The sequence below is a fragment of the Aquarana catesbeiana genome, linkage group LG02 (assembly GCF_042186555.1).
Source record: "Aquarana catesbeiana isolate 2022-GZ linkage group LG02, ASM4218655v1, whole genome shotgun sequence".
NCBI classification, from domain to species: Eukaryota; Metazoa; Chordata; class Amphibia; order Anura; family Ranidae; genus Aquarana; species Aquarana catesbeiana.
Genome location: NC_133325.1, coordinates 576,439,083 through 576,459,495, shown reverse-complemented (window position 1 = coordinate 576,459,495; position 20,413 = coordinate 576,439,083). Strand labels below are relative to the sequence as shown.

Genomic DNA, 20,413 nt, shown 5'->3' with positions numbered 1-20,413 from the left:
AGACTTAGAGTGAAATCAGTTGATCCTCAACAATTAGCCAAGGCAGCTATACCTGGCAGGTAAATTGAGGAGCAACCCTGCCTAACACCAGGGTGCTACACTACCTACAGCAAATACAACCAAAAAATTACCATTGTCTACAATTTTTTTTGGTTCTTTGATATATAGGCTACAACAACATACATCATATAGGAGCACTATTCAAAATCTTCAACAACTGTGCTCTATTGGTTTGTTGAGTCACCTCTGTCAAGCTTTATGACCTCTGTAAAATATAAGTATGCCTGCCTATGTGTTTATATTCAGAAACCTTATTAGGTTCAGATCCTAAAAGCCATTTGCAATCTAATGTGAAGAGCAACATTTAGATGTCCTAGGTTGGAACATACAGAAATATTACATTGGGGCACTTGAGTTTAGGTGTCTTATGTCTAGGACTTTCTGGAAAATGTGGTTGTTTGTTTTCATGCCTGGCCTGGAAAACATAAATCCACATCTTACAAAAGCGATTCTGTTTACAGAATGAGCTCCCGCAGATTACTCATTTATCCATGTGACAGCTCTGCAAACTTTCAGGGACCACAGGAAACTTGACCCTTCAGAACAAAAGGAATGTGTGACATGTCCGTCCCCACCATATGCATGTGACCGGCACACAAGTTATATATAGGATGTATCTGAGCAGCAGTGGAGAAAACACCAGCTAATCTTGGTGTGAGAGAATTATACAAGGCCATTCAAGAGCAACTCACAAAAAGGACTTCAGCGAAGAATACTGTATACAGAACAAGTTGAGAGAGACAAGTGCATACAGGAGTAGAGCTAAGAAGACTCACACATAGCTGGGAAAAGAGCAACATATTTGGAAGGGACTATAAAGCAAAATGGATTACAATTCAGATATTATCCGGGACAATAGTCCCATGGACAGCTTGGAGAAACAGCTAATTTGTCCTATTTGTCTTGAAATGTTCCAGAAACCTGTTGTGATCTTACCATGCCAGCACAACCTGTGTCGGAAATGTGCCAACGATGTGTTCCAGGTAAGGGGACATTTGCTCTGCTCATATCTCATATACATTTTTAAAACTTTAAGTTGCAAAATCATGACAGCAGTAGTATATTTATACCTTTGTCCTTTACATTTATGAAGAAGTAAAGAACACACTCTTACAAATCTTTAAACATGAGCTAATCTGTTTAAAATGGAACATTTGTAACATTTAAAAAAGTATTCACATACATTCACCCATTTTTTATTCCATATTCTGTTTTACAATTCTATCATTTGTATTGTAGGACCAATACTCATCTTGTTGTTTAGTTGTTTTATGTAACAGTGTATTGTTCCTCTGACATTTAAGATCTATTATTGGCAAGCTACTAACAGTTTTGTCACTGTAGGCTGGCAACCCATATTGGCCAACACGAACTACTGTGTCTGGGGGAAAATTTCGATGCCCAACATGCCGTCATGAGGTTATTTTAGACCGCCATGGAGTTTATGGGCTGCAAAGAAACCTACTTGTAGAAAATATAATAGATATCTACAAACAGGACCACAGGTGAGCAGCGATGAGAAAATTAATTACGCCAGTGAATGTAAATAAAATAAATTTCAATGAAGTGTGTGGATTTTTTAGACTTCTTCAAGGTGACACAGATGTCCACTGGGCACACTTTGCAAACACTTATAAGCCAGAAAATTACTGTAAATGTTTGATTACTTTGTTGGTGTCATCATGCATATGCTTCTAAACTTCACGCTTTTTATTTTTTTGTTTATATGGGACTAGTCGACCTGAGAAGAAAAAGGAGAACCATCCAATGTGTGAAAAGCATGAAGATGAAAGAATAAACATTTACTGTATCACATGCCAAGTACCTACATGTTCCATGTGTAAAGTGTTTGGTGCTCATAAAGACTGTGAAGTGTCTCCCCTACAGAATATTTTCCAGACTCAAAAGGTGAGAGGCCGAGGGCTATAAATACACCAAAAGATTACTGTAAAACATATGGCCATGGCACTTTGGAAGCACTTCCCAATCTAGCTAAAGCAGTGACCAATGACAACCCTTTGCATAGTCTTTGCGGTACATTAAATTACACCTTTCAGAATAAAGACTTTTCCTGATCATGTGATACAGTATGCATAGGTGTTAATGGGCTTATATACAAGGTTTCTGTATGTTCTACCTATGGCCATATGGTCTTCAACTGAATACTTTGGTTTGCTCACATGACATTGAAAAACTATTGGACTGAACACCTTGTCATAGTGTGCTCACATTTGTCCACTTTTGTCTGTTTTTGAGATAGTTTAACTAGCTGTCAGCTAAAAATGGGGCACTGATTGGCTAAATGCATGAGTATATAATACATTGCACCTAAAAAGGTATCTTTACCCTAGAAATAAAATAAATAAAAAGTCAGCAGCTATAAATACTGTAGGTGATGACTTTTAATAATAGGATCCTGCTCTGTCCTCACCTGGGCAGGTTCTTCACTGGTCTTTGGTCCCCGACACCGGCATGTTTAGTGTGGGAAGTCAGCTGTGACTCCTTCCGACTTGACAGCCAACCTCCCACTGCGCACGTGCATGTCGCACTGCACTTTTTGAATGGTCCTGCAGACTTCTGGGAACTGTGACATGTTCCAGAAGGTTGCAGGCAAAGAGAGGGTGGGTTGAACCTTCACTCATTCATTGCCTAGGCGATCCGGTTGAAAGCCGGAGTAGGTATCTGTCAAAACTAGGTACCTGCTCTCCCCCTAAAAAATAAAGTGTCAAAAGTTGAAGAACAAGTGGGGGGGAGGGGGGGGCAGAGGAAAAGCAAAACTTTCCCTTTTGGGTGAAATTTCACTTTATGTATACAGCATTTGCAGTATGTTTTCACACTGTACATACAGACTGATAGATACTTGTCATATAGCATGCAATGCATTTCAAACAGGAATTCTAAATCTTTATATCTTGCATACATTGATTACGATTTAACATTACTCATTTTATAAGGTGCTTTTTTTTTTGTTTTTTGGCTAATGGCATCCTGCCATTATGTATATGCCATTTATAGCTAGCCTCTTGGGGTTCTTCTTTGCTGTCTGTGCTGCAGCACTTCTTCTCTACATCAATAATGGATTTTTATTTATAAGTAAAGCCTGGCCAGGTCACCTGTTATATTTAGAAAGTGTTGAGGCTGCAGCCAAGTCTCATAGGGCCACAGCTGTGTGGGGGTGTGAGGGCACACAACAGGTTGGAGAGGGATATTTGAGATGAACGCTATTATAGGTTGTGCAACATTTATTTTCAACAACTTAAAACATCTTATTTTGCCTTTGCTTTTCGAACTGTTCCTTTAATCTTCACATTCAATGCCCATTAGTGTCTTTTATAACACTGTAAATGGTCAAATATCACTAAACTATACCGTTACATTAAGCAATAATACATCTATGCATTCTATTGTCCAAACAGAATGATATTTGATAATCAATTTACATAAGCTACAAAGTTTGTTAGGATTATTGCTCTATTGTGCCATCCGAAATAAATAAATACAATCCATATGATGGTATTGCTAACGTATATTTAAATGCTTCAGTAGTGTCATTTTAATGCTTGTTTTAGTACCTACTCAATTACTGACCAGAAACACTGGCTGCATGCTTGTTCCAGGCTCACTACATCCAGAATAATGATGAAAGCTCCTAAAAATTTCAAATATTTTTATATTTATTGTTATTTAAGCACATAGCAAGCAACTAGAATGTATCTATAGCTGGACTAATGCCTGTAAAGTTTATTCAGATTGGCTGCTGTTTGGTACTATATGTCATTTTGACTATTGCACTACCTGCTTTGCCTTTTATTATTATTTATTGCAGAAAGCAATGTAGTTATCTGCTGATTATATTTCCCTCACAGACAGAGCTTAGCAACTGTATATCAATGCTTGTTGCTGGTAACGACAGAATTCAGGCAATCCTTGGCCAGTTGGAAGAGTTATGTAAATCTATAAAGGTACAGTATAAGGAGATTATTTATGTGTTACACTGCATTCAGACACACAGATGTATATTCTTTAGACTCTTTTTTCAAAAGTCAGTATATATGGCAAAAGTAGGCAGTTCAGTGCAGTGGATCCCCTCACTTGCATTCATATGAAAGATCATTTTATAAACAGTAGTAATAATATTTAAAAAATATGTTGCAAAGTACACATAAAATGTTGCCATGTATCAGTGAAATGATGTTTCCAGATATAGAAGTGTACATACATATTTTGTGCAATCAGTCAATTATCTTAAAGTGAACGTGTGCTTTACAAACTCGGGGCAGAGGAATAGGTCCACATAATTGCTGCCCTCCACAGCTTCACATACCTTTTTTCATTGTCTAGTACAGGGGTCTACAAACTTTTAAAACAAAGGGCCAGTTTATTGCCCTTCAAACTTTAGGGGAGCCAAACTGTAGCCAATGAGAGGAGAATATGCTCTGGCATTGGTGGGAGTAAACAATTCCATAGGTGGGTCAGTGGAAGTTAAAAAAAAATTACACTATTGGTGTCAGTGGGAGTAATAGTGCCCCATAATTGGTGTCAGTGGAAGGAATAGCGCTCGATCATTGTGTCAATCGGACAAATAGTGTTCCATCATTGGTGTCAGTGGAAGGAATAGTGTCCCACTATTGGGGTCAGTGGAAGGAATAGTGTCTCATCATTGGTATCAGTGGAAGGAATAGTGTCCCATCATTGGTGTCAGTGGGACAAAGATTGTGTTGTATCAGTGGAAGGAATATTGCCCTAAGGGCAAGATAAAGGCAAGCAAAGGGCCATATCTGGCCCCATGGGCTGCAGTTCAGAATTCAAAGGCCGTGTGAGTACTTCAGAATTCAAAGGCCATGTGACTTGCTCCCCCCTCTTCTCACATGAGAGCACTGATACTTGGTGATAGGCTGCTCAGGCACCCAATGCACGGGGCCAGGAAAAGTGCCTTCAACTTTGTGAATGTTACAAGTCACAACCTACAGCTTACATGGGGCATTCTGTCTTTGCCTTTATCTCTAAAACTAATACATAGACCTTTGAAAAAGTTATTAAGCCAGTAGAAAAAGGGAAAAAAAATCCAGTTTTACAGACCGATTATTATGGAGACCTTCATGTGTAAAAGGCCTTTGTATGATCTTTTTTAGTTTTTTAGATGAAGAAATGTTTGAGTTCTAGACACCTTTTTCTTCAGAACCCTTTCTTATATCTACGGATAGTCTAAAAAAACATACAGTGCCTTGAGAAAGTATTCATACCCCTTGACATTTTCCACATTTTGTCATGTTACAATCAAAAAAATGTAAATGTATTTTATTGGGATTTTATGTGATAGACCAACACAAAGTGGCACATAATTGCAAAGTGGAAGGAAAATGATAAATTGTTTTCATTTTTTTTTACAAATAAATATCTAAAAAGTGTGGCGTGCATTTGTATTCAGCCCCCTCGAGTCAATACTTTGTAGAACCACCTTTCGCTGCAATTACAGCTGCAAGTCTTTTTGGGTGTGTCTCTACCAGCTTTGCACATCTAGAGAATGAAATTTTTGCCCATTCTTCTTTTCAGAATAGCTCAAGCTATGTCAGATTGCATGGAGAGTGTCTGTGAACAGCAACTTTCAAGTCTTGCCACAGATTCTCAATTGGATTTAGGTCTGGACTTTGACTGGGCCATTCTAACACATGAATATGCTTTGATCTAAACCATTCCATTGTAGCTCTGGCTGTATGTTTAGGGTAGTTGTCCTGCTGGAATGTGAACCTTCGTCCTGATCTCAAATCTTTTGCAGACTCCAACAAGTTTTCTTCTAAGATTGCCCTGTATTTGGCTCCATCCATCTTCCCATCAACTCTGATCAGCTTCCCTGTCCCTGCTGAAGAAAGGCATCCCCGCAACATGATGCTGCCACCACCATGTTTCATGGTGGGGATAGTGTGTTCAGGGTGATGTACAGTGTTAGTTTTCTGCCAAACATAGCATTTTGATTTTAGGCCAAAAAGGTCAATTTTGGTCTCATCTGACCAGAGCACCTTCTTCCACATGTTTGCTGTGTCCCCCACATGGCTTCTCGTAGACTGCAAACGGGACTTCTTATGGTTTTCTTTCAACAACAGCTTTCTTCTTACCACTCTTCCATAAAGGCCAGATTTGTGGAGCGCATGACTAATAGTTGTCCTGTGGACAGATTCTCCCACCTTAGCTGTGGATCTCGGCAGCTCCTCCAGAGTTACCATGGGCCTCTTGGCTGCTTCTCTGATTAATACTCTCCTTGCCCAAGTCAGTTTAGGTGGTCGGCCATGTCTTGGTAGGTTTGCAGTTGTGCCATACTCTTTCCATGTTCTGATGACGGATTGAACAGTGCTCCATGAGATGTTCAAAGCTTGGGATATTTTTTTTATAACCTAACCCTGCTTTAAACTTTTCCACAACTTCATCCCTGACCTGTCTGGTGTGTTCCTTGGACTTCATGATGCTGTTTGTTTACTATGGTTCTCTAATAAACCTCTGAGGGCTTTGCAGAACAGCTGTATTTATACTAAGATTAAATTGCACACAATACAAATGCATGCCACACTTTTCAGATTTTTATTGATAAAAAAAAATGTGAAAACCATTTATCATTTTCCTTTCACTTCACTTTGTGTTGGTCTTTCACATAAAATCCCAATAAAATACATTTACATTTTTGGTTGTAACATGACAAAATGTGGAAAATTTAAAAGGGGTAGGAATACTTTTTCAAGGCACTGTACATTGCATGGTCACCATGTGGCGCTAATTATGACCATTATGTTGAGCTTAGAACCAAGTTCTCAGATCTTAAAAAAACATTTTTTTCATGACAATATAGGAGAACAGTCAAAAGAAGAAGGAATCTTTGAATGGAGTATTTGAAGAACTGAGCAGAGTCCTTGAAGAAAAGAAGGCTGTTCTTGTACAAAGGATAGCACAAGCTGAGGAGGAGAAAACTGATTTTGTACGCACCCTCATTGCCAGCTATCAAGAGCAAATCCAGTCCTCTTCCAACTTGTTGCAAAATGCACTTCAGGCTTCTGAACAGGCTGGCCATGCTACCTTCCTATTGGTGAGTCTTCATCATGCCAGTGTCAAACATATAAATAAAAGGACCCTTCTAAAAGGACAATAAAATGACAGCTTCTATTATAATGCCATCACATGATAGAATATATCATATCTTAATATTAGAACCAGTTAAACATTACAATTTTCACACTTGTGCGTCTTGTCCTGCGACTTGGGACTGCAAAGTTGCATGACACATCGTACCCCATGATATCCAATGAGTACTGTTCATATCTGTGCGCCTTCAAGTCGCAGCAACTTCAAAGTAGTCCCTGCGCTAATTTGGTCTGACTTTGATGCGACTTGAGGTCCATAGACATCAAGATTACACAGGCATTGCTTCACGTCTCGTCAAAGTCAACTTAAAGTTGCGTCAAAGTCACGCGACTTTCAGGTCGTACAGTGTGAAAGGGGCCTTAGTCAGTATCTATCTATTTTCACACTGAGGGGCTTCTCCTCTTACAACCCGTTGAATCTGTGGGACAGGAAGGGAAATCTTTCCTACAGGCCTGTTGGAAAAAGAAACCTCACCAGGGGATATAACCATTCCCTACTTTTTCCAAAACAAAGAAAATGTTGGGTTATATGTGTACTTTTGTTTGTCACATACATCATATGCTGCCATATTTTATTAATTAAATTGTTAAATATTTCTTCTTTTCTTTTTTTTCCAGGAATCCAAACAGCTTATTAAAAGGTAAGCAGAGTTTTAGACATGTTAATGCAATACTAAAGTACATTAAATGCATGATTTAGAGTAAAACTCCATCAATTTTTATTTTTTTTTCTAGATGTAGTGCAAATGATTTTAAAACTTTATCAGGTTTTTATTGCTATCTTTATCCTCATTATTGATCTTTCCCCTCAATTCGCAGAAGGTGAAAAAACCTATTCCTAAAATTAAGAGACCCTTCATTACCCTCTCCAAAACTTGGAGAGCTAGAACATTTTTGGCTGCAGTAGATTTGATTGTCCAGAAAATATAAGAACACTGCTAAGCTTTTTTTTACATCTCCAGATATAATTGCCAGATAAGCCATATCGCATTATTTTTATGTGCCCATCCATCTCAGTCTTCAAAAGTCAATGAGTTTGAATGGATGCCAATGGCATACTCAACATCATTTTTGTCTTTGTAGGATTATGGATGCTTCTAAGGGTAGTCAGTTGGAGAAAACAGAATCTGGTTTTGAGTACATGGACCAATTTACTTTGGACACTGAACATGTTCTTGAATGCCTAAGAAACCTTGATTTTAATACAGGTAAGTGTGTTGCTATGATGTGAGTTGTATATACAGTATTAATATCTTTAGAGCTGAGCTTCAACCAGTTATAAAGGACACAAATGTATCCAGCTCATCATTGAATATTTCATTCTTAAATATTTTTTCGAAATGTAAGCAGTGTAAGTACCTGAATTTTGCTAGGTATCAGCCTCCTGCAGTCCCTGTGCTGCAGAAGTCAGACTCAAGGAGAAGCAGCAGAAGAGGCTATTTGGTTGTGCTGCAGTGCAAGGTTTAGCGCTGGTTCACACCGGTACAGCTTTGAAATTGTGCTATTTCAGGGTGATTTCAGAGCCCCACATGAGTGCGATTTGCACTGCCAATTTCATTGCGGCTTGTGACTTCATTTAAAAGAAGTCTATGCAAGTCGCAATGAAATTGGTAAAAAGTAGTGCAGGAACCTTTTTTATAATCGTTATAATTGACATGAGTCACGGCGATATGAGCGGCTCCACTGCCGGCAATGGGGTGCGACTTGTCATGCAATTTGGAACTGTCAAATCGCATGACAAGTCGCACTGGTGTGAACGGGAGCTTATGCTGATAGTTGGAGAAAGCAGATTGACAAGAAAGTTGAGTTGCTGCTTCTCTTTGCACTGTCCAATCATAGGGTGGGAGTGGAGAGAAGACCTGTAAATGTTACTGCAATGTGGGAGAGGAATTCAGGTCTCTGTCCCTGTAAATTTTAGAACCAGATAGATAGAAATACAAATCCTTATGCAGGTAACACAGCTCCCTTATATGTATTTCAACTGTGTATTTAGCTGTTTACATGGAGTTTGGTTTAATAAATGAAAAAACAGACTTTGGGATGATTACTGTTGCTAGATATCATTAAAGACACTGTGTATATCCTGTTGTGTGTAGTTCATGAAATGAATTTATTATGCCTTGTTGTAGGTTGTGACGATGAAGAAGAGGAAGAAGATGAAACTGAGGAATATGAGGAGCCAGAAGAAGAACAGCCTGTTGGTAAGAAACTATTTCTAGAATATAAAAAAAAAAACATCATAATAAGATCGTCCAAAATATTATGTGTATAAATCACGCATAAGACTATTCATCCCTATAAAAAAAGACACTCTTGCTTTTGCTTTTCTAAATCAACCCATACCCAGGCTAATCATGGGCTAAATCCTGTTCTTATTGGCAACTTTTAGAAATGAAGGGATTAGGTATAGGAGGGAAAAAACTTTCCTGTCCAATATTTACCTGCTCACATACTGCACAGTGTGTAAAATCTATGACTGTTTGGTGAAGGATCTAGATCTGTCTGGGGTTGCTAAAAACTTGAATGGTCCACCATTAGGCTACTTTCTCCTGAACTTGAGTTGGGTCAGTTGCATAGCCAACCTGAATCACTGCCCCTAGCATGTTTGTGATTAGAGATTCTTTAGGCCAGCCTAATGAGAACCAGTCACCAATTACCTGAATCTCTAGTTGTGCAGCCTTACCTCTCAGGGAATAGTTGATATGTTGATGAATTACTTGTATGCTCTTTTTTTCAGAATACTAGTGTCAGGCTGAGTGTCAGGCTGTAGGCTCCTGGCTCATCTCAGTGATAAAAGACAATTAAAACCTGAATGAAAGCCAAAAAACTGCTAATTGGTGGTATACCCTTTTCTAGAATCCTAAACAAAGTAACCGTTATAAATCCTGAGCTGAGGCGGGAGACAGGCTATCCTCATGGTGGCCTTACAGCCTGATATAATGCTGATGTTTCTGCTCTAACAGGGAGGCACTGTACATATAAAACAGCACACCCACCTATCCCTGATAGGAAGACTACTTTGTTACAACTTTAGAATATACCTGTATATTTATATGCTTAGACATGATCACTCCTCACTGGTTCGCCCTAAAGAGACTCTGGGGTCTATTCACAAAAGGATGAGATATTTGGGTCACATGACACATTTAACCCAAATATCTCATGTGATATAAAAAAGGTCAATTCACTACAGGTTTATGTGGTATTTACCGCAAAAACTAAGAAACGTTCCATAAATACCGCATAAGCCTGTCTAAAAGTCAGTTTACAAAAAAAAAGCAAAAGAAAACATTTGTTAAATAAGGTGCAGTTTTGCCACACGTTATTTAACGAACTAGTTGGTTGTTAGGGAGTCGGCACCCACCGGCATTATTACTTATCTGCATTTCTTTTATTTTTGCCGTGAGCTTCCCCCAAAAATCCATACCAGACATGAAGAGCCTGGGGGGGTGGGATTGTACGCCATTTTTGTTTGTTTGGATTCTGCTGTCAGCGGGTAATCCCCACTGACAGCAGATGAGTCATGGTTGTTAGGATACTGGAGGGTTCCGGCTCCTTAACCAGCAACTCTGAACTGAAATGTAACTTTTAGCCGTGGTAGGAATACCACTGCTAAATGTTTGACTTACCGCTGCAGACTGTTTATGGTGCAATAACGTGCAAAAACACACATTAAATACCACAAAATGTAAAAATTAACTTATGTGGTATTTAACATACTTTTTTTTTTTTTTGGTGAATTGCATGTTCATGAGTTAAATACTGCATGCATTATTTTAACTCTGTCATCAGACCATTAATTTCTAGAACAATTTTTCTGTAAGATTTTATGTGAATTTAAAATATTTTCGCCATTTTATTTACCTGTAAAAGCCTCTTGTGTAGACATCAAAAAGCCCTGAGACTGCTTCTAGGCATCACCATCTTGGGTGTGATGTCACCAGCCCCAACGGACTCAGAGCTGTCACTTAAGCCTGTGACCCTCTATAGTATTCCCCTTCACTCCTTTGTTGTGAAAAGAGGTAGGGGGCTGTGCTAGGGACTTTTTTTAAAAAGTAGGTACATTTGCTAGCAAGTTCAGAAAGAAAACAAATGAAGTAGGCATTTAAAAAGAATTTCTGTGGTTTTGTCTGAAATTTTTTTGCTCTTCAAATTGGATTACAAGCTCTCTTTAGGCGATCACCATTCTATTTAAAGCAGTAGAAAATGTGGGCAAATTAAAAACAACAAAAAAACACTCCCTACAAAGGTAAAGGCATAATGTGCTAGTATGCATTGCATACTAGCACATTATGAAAGACTTACCTTGAAACTAAGCACACCAGCGGCACACTGTCACCCCTGGAGACGCTTCCATCTTCACTCGGTCTTCCTTCCAGGCACGCTTGAATGGCCAAACCAGGATAACGTCACTCCCATGTATGCGGGAGTAACGGCCACGGCACGGAGCTCTGAAAAAATGGCATGCATCTGTGACGTCACCAGCTGCTGCTCACTAGAGCAGATATATTCATTTTACCTACAGGTAAGCTTTATTGAAAGCTTGACTGTAGGTAAAAATAAACCTAGAGTAGTTTAAAACCACTTTAAAGCAGAGTTCTGCCCCCCCCCCCCAATACAGGGATTAAAAGCCAGCAGCTACACATACTGCAGCTGCTGACTTTTAATATTAGGATACTTACCTGTCCTGGAATCCAGCAATGTTGGCACCATAGCTGATGTTTTCATCAGCTGTCGGGTGTGGCCGCCGACATTGCTAGTAAGGGAACCCGGCAGTAAAGCCTTGCAGCTTTCACAGCCAATTCTCGAAACGTGCTGCTCTCTCTTACCCAGCAGCAGGTGAGGGGGGGGGGCGAACTTTTGACTTACCTCGCGAGGCGAGGTCCGACGGAAGTGGGGACAGGGTACCTGTCAAAAACAGGTACCCGCTCCCCCCGCCCCCCCCAAATGAGCCAAATATAGCAACGGAGGGGGCAATCAGATAAGCGGAAGTTACACGTTTGGGTGAAACTCCGCTTTAAGATGTAGTGGTAACTTTCTGTTAGCCAGCAACACTAAGTCTCACTAGTTGCAAAACCTGTATTATAAATGTTCCTGAGCAGCAACTTCTCCTCTACATGCTTTATATCATGGCCCCAAGTTCTCACCCCACCTTATTTGTATTAGCAGATCTCTGAGCTTACTGTCTCTATCAGTCAATGGACTGTCTTAGAAAGGGTGGGGTAAAAATTGTGTGACACTAATTATGTGCCTGAAGTATGTAATTTCTTAAAATTTTGTGACGTGTTTATCAAGTAGACACTGTAATAATACATTTAAAAACCTGTCAACAACTTGTTTCTTTGATTTATGCTTCGGGCTAGTCTTTGGGATACACAAAGATAGTTTTAAATGACAATTAAATAAAAGTCTACCTTGTAGCTACAAGAGAGCTCAGAGGTCCAATATGGAATAGATGGCATCATCTGTAAAGGACTTTCCCCCATAGGCAGCTGCACCCAGAAAAGGTCCTTCATGTAGAGGTACCAAAATCTATAAATAGAAGATAGGGAGCACCTCCAAGAGTAGCTGTCAGTTACTTTTTCATTAGGAGTCAAAAGAAATCCTGGGAGTGCACACATGCTATGGGAGAGGGGGGTCCCATTCTATCTGCTAGATTTGTAAATTTATTTTACATAAAGGAGGATGCAACAGGGAAACTTGAACACTCAAGGTGGGTGGGAATACCGAACTCTCACAGATAGACAGGAGCAGAGTTGGGAATTATAGTGGAGAGAGGTTGCTGCTAACGTTTAGGCTTTGCCTGTAAAAACATTACTGCAGTGGTCAGAGACCAGCTCTTCATGCTCGTCTCTGACCGATCTTGTTAGCACCCTTCTTGCTGATGTTATCATGATTGCACTGTAACACTGGGCCAGCAGTCATCATAAGACAGGTATTACTGTATTTTGGCTGCTTTTTCTGCAAGCACATTAGCAATAGGTTGTTTATGAGTGGGGAGGCTCGGGGAAGAGCGGCTGGAGTCAGGATTTAAAAAAGGCCTCTTGGCAAAGTTTAAGACCCCATTTAAACAAGTTATGAATTCAAATATTTATTACAGGCATTTCTATAGTGCCAAAAATTCACAAAGTGTTTTTTGTACATTTGTATCAGTCCCTGCCTTAAGATCCCAGATCCCATCTCACATCTCACATCCTTCTCACATTCTATATCCAATTTAGACAGGAGCCAGTTAACCAAACAGCATGTGTTCAACGCGTCAAAGGAAATTACGCAAGCACAGTGAGAATATGCAAACTCCATGCAGGTAATGTCATGGTTGGGATTGGAACAGAGAACTCTAGTGCTGCAAGGCAGAAGAGCTAACAACTAAGCTACTGTGAATTAAATGAAGGGATTAAATTAAAAGAGAAGTATGTTTTTTTTTTCCTTCTAGATTCATACTTACCCAGGTGGATGCAGCATCGGTCCGATGCTGCACCTGTCCCCCGCTGCCTCTGCACTGAGAACCGAGCGATCCAACACCGCCGATGGCTTGGTTCTCACAGCTCTCCGAGCAGAGAACTGCTGACTGTCAATCAGCAGCTCTCCGCTCTGCCACCCCCCCCCCCCCCACGCACGCTCACTGGATCGCTGAGCTGTGGAGGGACGGAGAATGGCCATCTCAGCCTCTCAGCGGCTTGCTGAGAGGCTGAGATGGGTAATTCCAGTGATGTCAGCAGAGAGTGGACTTCAGTTCCCTCTTTGCTGAAAATGGGTCACAGGAGTGCAAAACAAATTGCACTCCTGTGATCCATAGGAGAATCCCAGCCAAATGAGCTCAGGCTGGACTTCTTCTTTAAAGCTGGCCATAGACAGTTCGAATCTCCTGCTGAACAGGCCGAGATTCGAACCATGTATGGGCAAGTTGAATGTATCCAAGTTGACCGATCAGCTTGGGAACAACCAGGCTGCTCTTTTTACAGGTTGTACATGTGATCACTAGTGATCCCCCCCCCCCCCCCCCCCCCCGCCAGAAGAACACAATGTGGTAATGGTAGGAAAGAAATTCCCTCAGTCGAATGGCCGACCTCCGTCGTATGGTTGTCCTTATGTAACTAGGTGAAATCCCTTTTCATGCATCCTCTCACAGTCCTTAGCAGAAATGAGACTCAACTTGGGATGTTATGCACTCTGAGATATTTAGGCTGTATTGCACCGCTACCAGTTTAATATGTTTTCAGGCATTAATCAGCAGCGGGAATTGTTTGGGCAGCTTATATAAAAGAAAGAAACAGGGAGGACCTTGGGATGATGATAAATGTTAATTGTCCTGCTTGATCCAAAATGTAATGATCAGGTATCTCTCATTAGTGATGCTCCAAAGACTCTGAGTACCTCTGTATTCAGAGAGAAGAACCATGATGAATCAGGATGAAGGGACCACAAAGCCCTCCATTATATGTAAATGACAGTAATAGCCTTCAATTGCCATAATCTGTGATCTTCTTGGTCTGAGTGACTCTGTGATCAGAGATGTGTATATGGCACTGAGAGCCTGTAAAATTAGCTATAGACATCAGAGGACAGTCAGATGTACAGGCATGGCTTAACTGTTGAGACCCAGTTTTGCCTGTCTATAGCTACAGAATGTCACAGGCAGAAGGGGGTTTTGCAGTTACTGTGACTACTAGAGCACTGAAACCCCATTAGTCCAGGATTTGTGCAGACATGACAGTGGAGGACAACTACAGTATGTTACTAGTGATAGGCATGAGCTCATGATAAATCACAGAGTTTAACAAAAAAAAAAAGTTTGTAAGGGAATTGAATGTGAGGGACTGCCAACATCCTTGATTAGAGACAGAGAGAATATGCAACTGGTGCAATAGGAGCCGCCCCCTTGGACTTTAAAGGCAGAAAGGAGTAGAGCAGTATATAAAAGGCAACCAAGTGCCACTTTTATTAAGATACAAAAAGGAACGTTTTACCATCAAAAAACAGTCATTTGTTAAAAAAATATGCAAAGTACACCAATCAAATTAATTATACATAGATAGATATATATATAAAACCCAAAGGCTAATAATCTAGGCACTGCCAGAGTCAAGCTGAGGTCAGTCCATGAAGATTTGTAACATACATCCCAACATGTTTCGGAAATTTTTATTGGTACATGTTTTCCTTCATCAGGGGAGATTTACTTTGGGTGACTACCTTTATCTGCAACATAAATATACTACATAATATATGTGCAGTAATATATAGTAGCAAGTAGTATTATATGGTAAATTTATACAATATTTTGAGTCAGAAGGTACTTACATACAGACTTCATTAGAGTAGGATTTGGTAGGATTTGGCAACTGCCAGATTGAGCCTGACTTAATAGCTATATTTCATGGCTTCATCAACCACCATTCCCCTGTCCAGTTAGGGTGCCTTAACTGGCCACTGCAGCAGTCTCATTAGAGCCCCTTTCACACAGAGCCCCTCCACTCCATTCGGCAGAGGATACGTGAGCAGATCCCCTTCTGAATTGGAGCTGAACAGGTCAGTGTTTTGACATCTGTGCCCATTCAGTGTGTGCACAGAGGACACGTGAGGGCTCTACAGGTGCTCAGATGTAAATAGACTTGTGTCTGTTTACATCAGACTACACCTGATCTGTCATGTTTAGGTCCAGAAAAATGGAAAAGGACACAGTCGTTTTCTGGGGGTTTTTTTTGTGGACCTTAACCACTTGTTAACCACATAATGCCATTATACGGCAGCAAAGTGGCTCTCCTTTGCCGGATCACGTACCTAGTACGTGATCTGGCACTTCCAGGTAGGGGACGCACTTAGTCACAGCAGAAGCTGAGCAGGTGCTGGATCGGCTGATTGGCGAGGAGACAGACAGGACAGAGCTCTACCTATGTAAACAACGCAGAGCTCCATCCTGTCAGCAGGGATGTGCTGGATTTTGTTTGCCTGCAAGGCAGGAAATAAAATCCAGCACATCCCTTAGTGAAAGCAGCACACACTTAACACTTAACAAAATCACTGGTTAGGCACACATTTAACCCTTTGATTGCCCTAGATGTTAACCCCCTCTCAGCCATTGTCATTAGTACAGTACATTTTTTTTATTGGATATGTTTTATAGCAGAAAGTAAAAAATATTTTTTGTTTTTCAAAATTTTCAGTCTTTTTTCATTTATAGCAAAAAAAAAATAAAAACCCAGTGGTGTTCAGATACCTCCAAAAGAAAGCTCAATTTGTGGAAAAAAATTATATAAATTTGGTTTGTGTACAGTGTTGCATGACTGCACAATTGTCAGTTAGTAACGCAGTGCCATAAATGCAAAAAAATGGCCTGGTCTTGAAGGGGGGTAAATCTTCCAAAGGTCAAGTGGTTAATGAACTTGGAGATAGACGTGTGTAAATGGACACAAGTCCTTTTACAGCCACTTCCCCATAAACCCACATAGGGCCTCCAATCAGGTCTGTTTGTAAAATGAGTACAATGGCAGTTGGAAGTCAGGGATTAATCAGGAAATCAGGCTCCAGTAACAAGGCGAGACTGCATCGGCTATTGGCACATAAGAGGCTTTTCTAAACTAAGAAGGTCATAGAAGGCAACATAGGTGTCTTCACTAAAAAGGTTCCTCTTTAAGGCTTGGAACTTATATTTGCATTGTGTTACCACACGAACATTAATGTAGAACTATAGGCAAAACTTTTTTTTCATTTTGGATAGAGCAAGGAAGGGTTATAATTCCTGTCTGATTTTTTTTTTCGCCATCCCATTGCAGATATTTCCCTTCACTTCCCATTGCAGAGATTTCCCTTTTCTTCCTGTCCCAGAGCAAAACAGGAAGTGAAAGGAAATCCCTGCAAATTAAGGGAATTTCTTGGGGACCCCCAGCTCACCAGAACTAGTATCCCCATTGAAAGATTTCCCCTCTATTACTTTTCTGGGGACAACCCAAAATGTGGGATTTTCTTTACTTCAACTTTCAATGATAATGGTAAACAGAACAAATAGGGAGGTTATATCTCCTTAACGGGGCACAGACAGCAATAAATACTGACAGGTGTTCTAATCCCTCTGCACGCTATCCAAAACTAAAAAAAAAAGTTCTGCCTTTAGTTATACTTGAAGTTCTAAAGGAAAGTGCGTAACAGTTAGGTAGTTCATTCATTTTCCATTGACTGCCAACACACAACACATCTATTAATGCACTTGTACCTTTCTCCTGTGTACAACAATGCATAAATAATTCAAATGTGTGTTTTGTGGTGTGTGTTTTGCAGGTCCATTGTGATGTGCTTTGGATGTGTATTGGTTTCAAATCAAAAAAAATTTAGCTACAAAAGATGTAATTTTACGAATTTACCATGCAAAAGAGTAAACAGCTTGCGATATTATCACAGTATTCAATAGTAAACAGTAAAAAGTACACAATGGGCAGCATAATGGTTAGCACTATAGACTTGCAGCACTGTGGCCCTGGGATCAAACAAGCTAGTATGTTTTTTTCGATTCTAACCAAACTGGTTCTATAGGATGCATCTCTATGATTGTAATAAAGACTTTATATTGTCAGTTTCTTTAAGACAGAGACTATTGTGAATGGTTCTATACATTCTGTAAGACACTATGTCATCTATCTGCTCTATAGCAAAATATTAGAAATAAAAGATAAGTGTGTGTTATGTATGTAGCTTACACATACAGTAGATGGACCCTAATAAAATTATAATGTCCCTAAAGACTTTTATTTCTGCTCACAATAAACCAGAATCCCATGCACTGTAAAAAAAAAAAAAAATGGGGGTAAACTAACCCTTCTGCTAAATTTGATTGAGTGAAAAAAAATTCAGATGATTTAAAATTGTGATTCTGAAAAAAAAATGTGCTACAGAATAAACACAGTTTGCACAAAAAAAAAAAATTAAAAACTGGTTTATAGCTTGTATGAATTTTTATATACATCCTTCAAAGTGTATTGCACTACTAACTATACTAATACATCTGTATAAAAGTACAGAATACCAGACTGCATACAATTATACGGTAATCATAATGTATTTCTATGACCGAAATGTATAATCTGTGCATTTGGTAATTTCCTCTCGCTCTGCTATTTACAGGGCAGCAAGAACTCCAGTGTGTGTGAAGGATTCACGGGGAGGCAGGAGTGGAGCATGTGTCACTATCTTCAGGGAAAAAGGAATCACATGAGCCCGGAGAGCAAAAATCCACTGGGCTGTAACTCCGGACTGCTGCTAGTCATCAGAAGACCCCATTTGTTGGTCATCTGATTGGGATGTATATAATTGTTCTCTTGTTTTTTGTTTTTTTGTTTTTTTTATCTCTCTTGGGTGCTGTGACTCTGCATTTGGGTTGGTTTCCATGTTGTCAGACATCCTGTGACGGGGAACGTGGGCAAACATTTGGGTCACATCAAATAAACTTTGGATTAGTGTGCAATGTACTGACTACAAAACTTGAATAAAATGTTTCTGATCTTGTGATAGATTCTTGAGTCGTTATGATGTTATGGTACACAGTGTCCCGTAGACAAACATACCTACCCAATCTAGTATCCACAGTGGGTAGCATATTGTTAGCAATCATACTAATTATGTTCCTATTAAAGGGTATGTAAACCTTAACACTGAACCTACCTTTTTGGTATATCAGCTGAATTCCAGGAATGAGACAAAATGTACCCATACAGTAAACCCCTGCCTGCACTGTAAGGGTTAAATGTTTGTTTAGGGGTGCAGGAATAAGGTGTACTACTTTATACTTACCTTATTTCTGGCACTGCCAAAGTCCATCAATCTTTGCAACTGGTCCCCCACAGCATCCTCTCTAAGCAACTTCAGGCTGTGGTCACAGGCTCGCCTCCTCATGTACAATGCAGGGTTAATAGCCACTGACACTGAGGGATCACCCACAGCCTGGAGCTAGAGGAGAGTGCTAGAGACTGGAAGAAGGTAAGTAATGCACCTCATCTATGCACCCCAAAACTAAATGAGCATTAAAACCCATACAGTGCAATGGGCCCCACTGTAAGGGTACATTTTGTCTCATTTCTGGAGCTCAGCTCTAAAAATATCATGAAAAGTGTGTTGTTATAGCTGTTTAAGTGCAGAAAATAACTGTTGATCCTGCCAGAAATTTTGTGAGCTGATAACCTTCTGTGCTAGGATGCTGGCTGTTCTGGGTTCAGCAGGCACACCTCCCATTCCTGGTTGGCACACTTCCCGACGACACTCCTCCTTTCTTCAATGAAAGTCTATGCGTCCTAAGTATATGCGATGTAAATATCCTGGGAGGCACAGCGGGCAGTGTGCGTGTCATTCGCCTAAAGCCCCATACACACTATTAGATTTTAATATGAGGTCAAACCTTAAGAGTTTAAATTTAAATGCAATCAGGCAGGCCCTTGCGCTACATGGTTTTGGTAAATCTGAAGACAAAAAAACTGTGAAAATCTAATAGTATATGGGGCTTTAGGCAAGTGACGTGCAAGGGGAGGCAGGGAGGACTTTATATAAAAAAAAAAAAAAAAATAGAAAAAAAAGAAAACAAAAGAAAAAGCAAAGCCCTATTCCTGCAGAGGATGGGAGGAGGGGTGGAGAGGCGGGATTGTCCTCGGGAGGATGAAGGTCTGCTTTAAGGGGGAAAGAAAGCCTTTTTCTTGTATTTAAATACAGTGGAACCTTGGATTACGAGCATAATCCGTTCCAGGAGAATGCTTGTAATCTAAAGCACTCGCATATCAAAGCAAAGTTCCCATAGAAGTCAATGGAAACTAAGATAATTCGTTCCGCATTGACTTCTATTGCATGCAATACCACATGTGGCCAGAGGCGAGGGGCGCCAGAGAGCCTCGGAAATACTCAGGGACAGCTCAGTTGAACTCAGAAAGCCTCGGAAACTGAGTATTTCTGGGTTTTTTCAAGTATTTCCGAGTGTTTCCATGTATTTCCGAGTGATTCCGTTTATTTCCGAACCATTCCGAGTGTCCCCGCACCTCTGGCCAAATGCAGTACTGCACACCCCATTAGCTTGAATTCTGCTCGTTTTGCGAGACAACACTCACAAACCGAGTCAGAATTTTAAAAGAAAAGTTGCTCGTCTTTCAAAACGCTTGTTAACCGCGTTACTTGTTAACCAAGGTTCCACTGTACACTTAAAAATACTTAAAAATAGTTATAGTTGGTATGGGGTTAATACCTGCAATGAC

At 40.1% G+C, this 20,413-nt stretch overlaps 1 protein-coding gene across 2 annotated transcripts; it reads left to right on the top strand.

Annotated features, from left to right (window-relative positions):
- Nucleotides 1–660: 660 nt before the first annotated feature.
- Nucleotides 661–18,689, top strand: TRIM63 (tripartite motif containing 63). Of its 2 annotated transcripts, XM_073616127.1 has the most exons (10): nt 661–1,043; nt 1,405–1,565; nt 1,797–1,968; nt 3,927–4,022; nt 6,899–7,132; nt 7,806–7,828; nt 8,271–8,395; nt 9,317–9,388; nt 13,409–13,494; nt 18,306–18,689. In XM_073616127.1, exons 1-9 carry the CDS (start codon nt 885–887, stop codon nt 13,471–13,473), a joined length of 1,107 nt encoding a protein of 368 aa, XP_073472228.1. In that variant the 5' UTR covers nt 661–884; the 3' UTR covers nt 13,474–13,494; nt 18,306–18,689. The 2 variants fall into 2 exon arrangements, with proteins under 2 accessions (XP_073472228.1, XP_073472229.1); XM_073616128.1 differs by lacking the exon at nt 13,409–13,494.
- Nucleotides 18,690–20,413: the final 1,724 nt, after the last annotated feature.

Bases quoted from the DNA above. Each gene is read 5' to 3' on its own strand.
- TRIM63 (XM_073616127.1), top strand. From the start codon at position 885: ATGGATTACAATTCAGATATTATCCGGGACAATAGTCCCATGGACAGC. The intron at 1,566-1,796 runs GTGAGCAGCGAT...ATATGGGACTAG, and splicing joins ATCTACAAACAGGACCACAG to TCGACCTGAGAAGAAAAAGG. The intron at 8,396-9,316 runs GTAAGTGTGTTG...GCCTTGTTGTAG, and splicing joins AAACCTTGATTTTAATACAG to GTTGTGACGATGAAGAAGAG.